The 8838-nt window shown below is 43.5% G+C and overlaps 1 protein-coding gene across 1 annotated transcript in view; it reads right to left on the bottom strand.

Moving 5' to 3' along the window:
* Positions 1-7879: 7879 nt before the first annotated feature.
* Positions 7880-8838, bottom strand: part of KCNN2 (potassium calcium-activated channel subfamily N member 2) — a 111154-nt gene continuing 110195 nt past the window's right edge. Inside the window, exon 9 of the mRNA XM_084832092.1 lies at positions 7880-8477. Coding sequence (XP_084688218.1) covers positions 8190-8477 — 288 coding nt within the window. The 3' untranslated portion in view covers positions 7880-8189. The remainder of the gene's footprint in view (positions 8478-8838) is intronic.

Raw genomic sequence — 8838 nt, 5'->3', positions numbered from 1 at the left:
GGGTGGTGGCAATGCAGCTGAAGGCACACTTGGAAGAAACCGATTATCTAGATCCATTTTAGTTGGGCTTCAGGCTTGGGCATGGGACAGAAACAGCCTTGGTCGCCTTGGTGGATGATATGAGGAGGGCTCTGGATAGGGGTGAATGCTCCTTCCTTGTTCTCCTCGACCTCTCAGCGGCTTTTGATACCATTGACCATGAGATCCTCCTGGACCGCCTGGAGGGGTTGGGCATTGGAGAAACCGTATTGCGGTGGTTCCGGTCCTTCCTCTCTGGCAGGTACCAGAGGGCAGCACTGGGAGAGGAGGTTTCGGACCCGTGGCCGCTTACTTGTGGGGTGCCACAGGGTTCCATCCTCTCCCCAATGCTATTTAACATCTATGTGAAGCCACTGGGGGCTATCATCAGGAGGTCTGGGGTGCGGTGTCATCAATATGTGGATGACACGCAGCTCTACCTTTTGTTCAAAATTCAAATCTTCACCAAGGTTGGCCGTAGAATCCCTGTCCAAATGCCTGGAGATGGTGAGTGGCTGGATGGGGAGGAATAAGCTGAAGCTGAACCCTGCCAAGACTGAGGTACTTTTGGTGGGAGACAAGAGGAGGCTGGGGGATGTTGACCTGTTGTTGAATGGGTATGGCTACCCTTGAAAGACCAGGTCCGCAGCCTGGGGGTCATTTTGGACTCCCAGCTGTCCATGGAGGCTCAGGTGTCAGCTGTGAGCCAGACAGCGCTGTATCAACTCCATCTGACACGGTGGCTGCGCCCCTTCCTGCGCCCCTTCTGCTCCCATTGGTAGTACATGCCCTGGTCTCCTCTCGTTTAGACTACTGTAATGCGATCTACGTGGGGTTACCCTTGAAGATGGTTCAGAAGTTGCAGCTGGTACAGAACGCGTCGGCTCGCCTGATTAAAGGCAGCCACTGGCGAGATCACATCACTCCAGTGCTGAAGGAGTTGCACTGGTTACCAGTTGTTTTCCGGGCCAAATTCAAGGTGTGGGTTTTGACCTTTAAAACCCTATATGGTTCCAGCCCAGCCTATCTTGAGCGCCAGCAGCAACACCAGACAGGCCGCTTAACAAGATCAGCCTCGGATGGCCTTCTCTCTGTCCCATCAGCCAGGACAGCTAGGCTGGTGGGGGTGAGGGAGAGGGCCTTTTCTGTGGTGGCCCCCACTCTGTGGAACTCCCTCCCTAAGGAACTCTGCCATGCCCTCTCTTTAATGAGCTTCCGCCGTGCATTAAAAACGTGGGGTGGGTTAGGTATTTTAGAAAATGTTTTTATTGTAGAATTTTATTGTTTTAAACTGTTTTATTATATGCTGTACATCGCCCAGAGTGGCTAGGTGACCAGCCAGATGGGCGATTAATAAATTTAATAAATAAAAAAATAAAAAAATAAAATTATATTGTTTTATGCTGTACCTTGTGGTTTTCATTGTTGTGAACCACATAGAGAGCTTCAGCTACTGGGCGGTATAGAAATGACATAAATTAATATAATTCAACTTCAGTTCTCATTGCAAGAAGCAGGTATAACTGACATGTATAGACAGCTGCAACTGGCTGTCTAGCCGCAAATGCAGTGTGGGAGAAGCGTGGAGGAACGATCCCCTCTGTGCATCTCCTGCCCTGCATTGGATAGCCGGTTGCCTCTGTGTTCAGAGGTGGCCGCCTATCTGAATCGGATTGCGCCCTTAAAAATTCATTATACACTGGCGATATCGCACTGACCTTGATTTAACTGGAACATTCATTAAGTGTATAGACAAGTGTATAGACAAATTCAGGTGGTGTATGAAACAAAAGATCAGAAATAATTGTTATTAAAAAAGAGCAAGTATGCCATACTTACATGTCTCTAGATCCTGTTGGAGTAAACCAGAGTGAATCAACAAACATAATTCAACTTTGGTTCTCATTACAAGGAGGAGTAATAACTGACTTAGGGCCCATGTTTAGACAGAAAACAGTCCTACAACTTCCAGCATTGCTGGCTGGGGAATGCTGAGAGTTGTAGGACATTTTTCTGTCTAAACATGCCTAGGATTGCGCCCTTACAGCATATTACAGAAAGGATCTTTTGGGAATATAAATATGATCTTATTCCACACACAGCCTTATTCACTTGGGGAAGGGCTACAGCTCAGTGGGACAGCACATGCTTTGCATGCAAAAGGTCCCTGGTCCAGTCCCTGGCATCTCCAGGCAGGGCAGGAAAAGACCCCTGCCTGAAATTCGGGACAGCCCCTGTCAGTTCAGTATAGCAGACAATACTGAGCTAGATTGACCAATGGTCTTATTTGGTATCAGTGATGCAGTGGTGGCGGGTCGCGCTGGGGCATTGCTCGGGAACTTTTTTTGAAGCTAGCCCCCAGCCGGGTCGCAGTCACTAGGGAAGGAGGAGGGAGCAGAGGGAGTGCGGGTGGCTGCCTCTTGGCTGCTGGGCAAAGGAAGTGAGCGAGCGAGAAAGGGAGCCTGAGGGAGCTCTGCAGCCTCCTCTCGCCCCCCCTTCTCCTCCTCAGTTCTTGGCTTCTCCACCTGTCCTTGCTCCATGCCTTCCTTTACTTATGGGGCAGAGCAGGTGGCTAGTTTGTGCCAGATTTTAGGATTTATCAGAATCCTATGCATGTTTACTCAGAAGTCAGTCCCACTATGTTCAATTGCCAATTGGGCTTTATCCCAGGTAAGTGTGTGTAGGACTGCAGCCTTAGCTACCTTCCCAAGATCTCTGTAAATTTAATTCGAAATAAAGACCCATGGGATTGCACTGTTAATTCTTGAACATTAATTTCTACAGTAAGCAGAATTGCCAAATGCAACCTGCTCTGTCAGCTACACTTTTTGGCACAAGGTTGACATGTATCTGGGCAAACAAACCCTGGTGGAGGGGAGGGAAACAGAAAAAATCAGTTGGGGGGAGAGGAGAAAGAAGGTGTGTGTGTGTGTGTGTGTGTGTGTGTGTGTGTGTGTGTGTTTCAATCCAGCTGGGTACGTGGACATTTCTGTTGTGGGATGGGAGAGATATAATGAAGGAGCTTAGGGAAGGCTAATGGGTAATGTTGGGATGCTAAGGGAGTGTGCAAGGCAGCTGTTTAAATGAGAAGGGATCTGTCCATGAGGGCTGAGTTGAGAGAGTGAAGCTTCCATAGAGTATCATATTTTGAAAAACTAAAATGTTTGCTTTTGAGTGAGTGAGTAAGATTAACACCCCTGCATTTTTTCTCAGACGTCCAAATGAAATACCCCTGCCTTACTCTCAGCTGCACTGTTTTTGGATCCCAGTTGAAGGCTGTATATCTTAAAAGGTCATACAATCTTAGAAGGGGCATGGCTGTGAGGGGGCGTGGCTGTGACTGTCACAAAGGGACCCTGCACTTCTGGATTTGCCACCATACTACTGCTTGGTATAAGGCAGCTTCCTATATTCCTAACCCCAAACACACATACAGTTGTAGATAAATCAGTGAAGTGCTAGAAATACTTACTTTATTTATCGGTGCAGATTTATATGTCAATGATTCATTTTGTGCTTGGTTTCATGAACTTACAGATGAAAATGAGACAACTTGTAAGATTTCCCCATTGTCACTTAAAAGGCTGTTCCATAATCTTTTGACTAAAGATGTGGAGAACCTTCAAAGCAGCAGTGTTCCATTATGCAAGCACCCCTGATGGAATTACAGGGAACAGACTCAACTGGTCCCTACCTCACATCCACCCTCCCCTCCCCTCCCTTCCACCTTCGCCAGGAAAGAAAATGCCTCATCTTGGGGGCAGGGAGTGTTATTAGCAGGTGGAGGAGGGTTCTGGAGGTTGGCCCCTTATTAGCTGGACATGATGCACTGCGTTTTTTCCTACCAGGAATGATGGAGTTTGTAGCCCAACCCCATAATCCCTGGCATGAAAAGCTGCCTACAGCATAATTTCCCTATAAAGTAGGAAGGCTTGATGGGCTCCTCGTGTTGTCATTAGAGTTTTCATTCTCCTAAACACTTCCCCTTCCCTGAGGTGAAGTTTTTCCGTTGAAGGAGGGACAGGGGGTTGCAACTTGCAGTTGGAGGAGGTGTGGCATTGTGGCTTTCGAGCATGGAAAGCTGAATGCTTAGAACCCCTCAAGGGTTTCTGGGTTTTTCATTTTAACACTCAATGGGCACAAATTATATTCAGGGGGACCACTTGCTTGCCCATCATTAATGTTGGCAGTTTCCCCAGTTGTTGATAATCCTCCATTTTCCCAGCCAAGACTGAATGTACCCTATAAAAACATTTAACCCTAATAGGGATGGACAAATGTGTCAATTTTGGTTCCTCTCAGTTTCTCATTTTTCTAGTCTTAAATTCAGTTCATCCCAAACGTTGAGAATTTTTCCAATCTTAAATTCAGTTTGTCCTGAACTTTGAGAATTTGTCTTAAAGTTCACCTGAAAATGGGTATGCATTTTTGTGCACATTTCTCCAGCAGTGGTTCTGGTCATGGGATTCGAGAGTGCACCACCTCACCCCTGCAGCTGCCTATAATTTTTTTTTTTTTTAAAAAAATGATGCACTGCTGCTGGCTTCCCATTGTGGCGGCTGGCTGCTGCTGTACTGCCATGTTGGGACCAGGAACTCCCGATCCGGCATGGCCTCATCATTCTAGGAACTGCACATGATGTGCGTATGCTGACACATGGGCACAGAGCCTTTCTCCACAGGAAAATGTTTTTCCAGGATGCCTAGGAAACCCATCTAGCCAAAATGCAGAGTGGGAAGAGCGCAGAGGCAAAGATTGCCTCTGCCGCTCCTTCTCCTCTACCTGGATGCCTGTAAACCTCCCAGTGCAGAGGCTTACAAGCATCGGACATAGGATTCTGCCCTTATATTTTTTTTTTGGGGGGGGGGGATTGTAAAAATCACAAACTGGTTTTAATTCTTTTGTAAGATTGGAGACATCATAAACTGGCTTATAATTAATTTGTGAGTCTGGAAAAACTATAAACTGGATTATAAGGCATTTGCACAATGTTATATCTCTAAAAAGTGCTGTACCAGAGGGCTGGCTGAACAACTTCTGCATCTTTAAAAGCTCCTCTGCACAAAGTTGGATCCACCTCTGGTGACCCCTTGGCTCCTCCTCTGCTGGCCTGCTTTCCGCCCCACTAGTCAAACTGGCCATGAGCTGCCACTGCATTTCTCCTTGCGCATGCATTTTTGCCTAATATACACATTTTGTGAAAGCAGTTTCCCTAATAATGCATTTTTAACACAAGTTTTAAGTCATATATGCATTTTGTGTGCACTTTCCACTAGTATTACACATTGTTGTATGTATTTTTTGATTAGAGAATTCCATTAACAAATTCAGAGAATTGCAAATTTTGAAGGATAACTGAATTCTGGTTTGTGTATGGGGTTGAAAATGTGAAATTAGGTAAATTTGCATAAAAATGAGAACCAAACAAATTTCTCTCCCATCCCTACTGTGACCATATTTATCTGAAACAGATAATACTTAAGAGTATTCCAAGTATTTTACACACATTTCAGTAATCCTTGTAGTAATCCTGCAGTGTAGGCCAATATTATGATCTTCATATTGCAGATGGGAGACAGAAGGAATACTTATCTAAGGCTGTCTGTTAATTTCGTCGCTCAGGTGAAATTTGTACCAGGAACTTGTTGGATCCTAGCTCACATTCTTAGCCACTATGATACATAAGTTCCTACTATATATTGCATTGATTTCAGTGGAACTTACTTCCAAGTGAATATGCTTAAGAGAGCACCCTAAGACAGTAAATGCAGCAAGGAGGCAGGGGGAAATGGTTGATATCCAAAGCTCACTACAGGTCGGCAGGTCCAAAATTTAATTTGGTTTGCATTTCTTGAACAGTAGCCTTTTTATGCTGCATAACAAACCTTTTCTTAAACTGGGCAATTTCTGATATGGCATAGGCATTCGCTGTTCAAAGGTGTGTGTGTGTGTGTGTGGGGAATCTCAGTGGGTGTGCCTAAGCCCCTGAGAATCTCTAAAGTAGCTCTTTAGATCCTATCCAATACACATACAATGTGTCTTTCCAAAGCAGGGAAGAGATCTCATCTCATGATATATGAAAGTAGTAGACAGAAGTACCCACAAGGTCAGTTCTATTACTTGGAAGGTAAACTCCTAGCAACTGTTAACAATTGTACTGCAAGATCTGTAAGATCATCCGTACATTTCAGTTATATAGTTACAAGCCATAAAGGTATTACCTATATATGTCTTCTAAGCATGGTGCTTGCTTCTCTGTGCAATGAAAGGTCTGAAATATATATAAGACAACTTCTACTCCACAAAAAAGAGGGAAAGGGAGAGAAAAGAAAAAGCTTATTCAAAACACATAATGGACTGACTGTACGTGACACTCAGTTTTCCATCTGCAGATGTATGTACTATAGCCAAAAGATACCTTTAACAATGACTTTTTAATTAAGTAATGTGATTTTTCTCTTGCCGCATTTCCCTTTATGCATTTGGCAAGTAGTTCATGTTTGTATGCTTGTCCAAATGCACAAGTGGTTTGGGGGATGGGTCAGGGAATGACCAAATGCATTTTTTCCTGTTTTTGTTTTAACAGACATCAAGGTTGCACCAGGCCTTTCTATAGCTGCACTGCTGGACACATTGGGGAGGATCCAATGCAAAACTGCAGCTAATGTCGATTATATTGTGCCAGCGTAATCAACCTCTGCTGTAACACCAGTAGTGCGTGCTGGCACAATGGGTTTCCCCGAAAAACCTGTCGTACCAGCCAGCGCTATTGGCATTGTGCTAGAGGTCATTCATTCTAATGCAATGCAATTTACATTAGTGGTAGTGTCAAGTTGGATACTTCCCATTGCAACGTGCTCCAGTTCCATCTTTCCATTCCTTTCAACAATAGCAGTTCAAAAGAGAGAGGGCCGGCCTTTCCAATTTTGCAGTCAGCATTCAACTATGTCAGTTTTCAGGATTGGCTTGTAATGTGAATATGTATATTACAGGCCAGTCCCAAACAGGGCCACAACTGAAGGTATCCAGACAAATCTAGAAACACTTGTTCTTAAGGGGCATGTTTTTCACTGCATCAAGACATGCCTAAGGAGAGCAGGCAATTCTAGATGTGTCTGTATACAGATGTTCAACTTCCAACATCATGTACAAATTGAGGTTTGGGAGAATTTACAGAGGATTCCACTAACAGACAAGAGACATACAATATATTGAGATGCCAAGACATTTTTGGTCAATGGAGATTTTCTCTTAACAAGAACATAAATATATGCTATTCCCACCTTGTCATATGAACACATTTGAAAGTTTCTGAAATGGTTTGGGGTTCTATAGATTACTGTTTTTAGTAAACAACTCTTTGTCATAAACAATCCAGAAGAACATATAGCATGCAGGCATATGGCATTTGGGAATGAGGAGGTAAGGTGCTGGTGCAGCAGCTCTCATCACTGAACTTCCAAACCGCTGGTTTAAAAAGTGACTTGTTAGTTTGGCTTCTTGAGCTGGCATCATGACAATGAAAATGTAAACTCTTAAGCTGGACATGCAGAATTACCATTTGTGACCCAGGGAATGTACAAACATGCTGGAATCCTGCACTAGTTAGGCATGTGTGATCCTGGATTAAGTTAATTGGATTAACTACATGTAAACTAGAACAGGATGGCAGCCAAAGACAACACAGTCTCTTAATACATCATACATATTAGCCCCATGTTTCCTGCATAGAGAAGAGGTGAAATAAGAGCTTATTTGAATGATAATACAGGATGAGTCTTCTGCTAACTGACACGGTTCCAACATTTCTGTAAAAAGTATTAAGAACTGGGAATGTTAAAGTCAAAGTGACCAACCATGTGCAGAAATTAACCCTTTTATTATATTGTATACTGTAGTAGTAAAGTTTGTTGGAAGTGCATGAATAAAAAGTTAGTGAAATTACAGGAGGAACAATCTATATAGCAATAATAGGTGCATTCACTGTGCATCTGAAAGAAAAAAGAGAGTTTTCACTCATTTTGGCCTAAAACTTTGTGTTCAGGTTTCCAGAATTCTGACATCAGAACCCAGATAACACTGATTAGAACCATAAGGCTTTACAATAAAAGCTAAAATATTGACCATATGATGGCAAAGAAGTCTTTATTTTGTGGATAACTTATTCTCTTCTAGCTACTCTCTGATGAAGTGGGTGGTGCTGTGGAGGAAGACCTCCTTCTCCTAGACAGGGACCTTGATCGTTCTGCACTGTAGGTAACATGCTTATCATAGTTTTGTATCTGAGCTTCAAGGAAATCCCTTTGTTGCTGGCTGATTGTCTGGCTAATCAGTCCAGGGAGAGCTTGAATGCTACCAATTAATGTTTCCAGTTTTGTTTCCAAAGTAACAATCCTCTTCTCAAAATCTTCACTTCTTTCATTTAAGTCAGAAATCATATCGTACATGATGTTTTGAGTCTGAAAGAAGAAGGAAAAGGTGGAGGAATGATACAGACGGGATTTTTCTGCTGCATTTCACACACTTCCATTTTGCTCACCTCTAGAACAATCCACGGTAACATGAAAACAGCACCACTGTGACATCATAAACAACCAGCTTCACAACCAGAATAAAACAGCTGCACAATGTGTTTTTATTCCAAGCATGACTACATATACTCGTTGAGCTGAAGCAAGCAATTTCGTAGTCGAACACTTTTGAATACCAAGCAAACAATGTAGGTCAGTTGGAAAATCCTTCAGAAGTACGGAGATACAAAAATGTGGCTCAGTTCAACAAATGCTGTCTGCAGTGGAAGCTGAAAAGCTTCTCTTTCTG

This window comes from Heloderma suspectum, chromosome 2 (assembly GCF_057233095.1).
Source record: "Heloderma suspectum isolate Gila_16-S chromosome 2, 16-S_ref, whole genome shotgun sequence".
Lineage (NCBI taxonomy): Eukaryota > Metazoa > Chordata > Lepidosauria > Squamata > Helodermatidae > Heloderma > Heloderma suspectum.
This window is presented reverse-complemented; position numbering and strand designations above follow the sequence as displayed.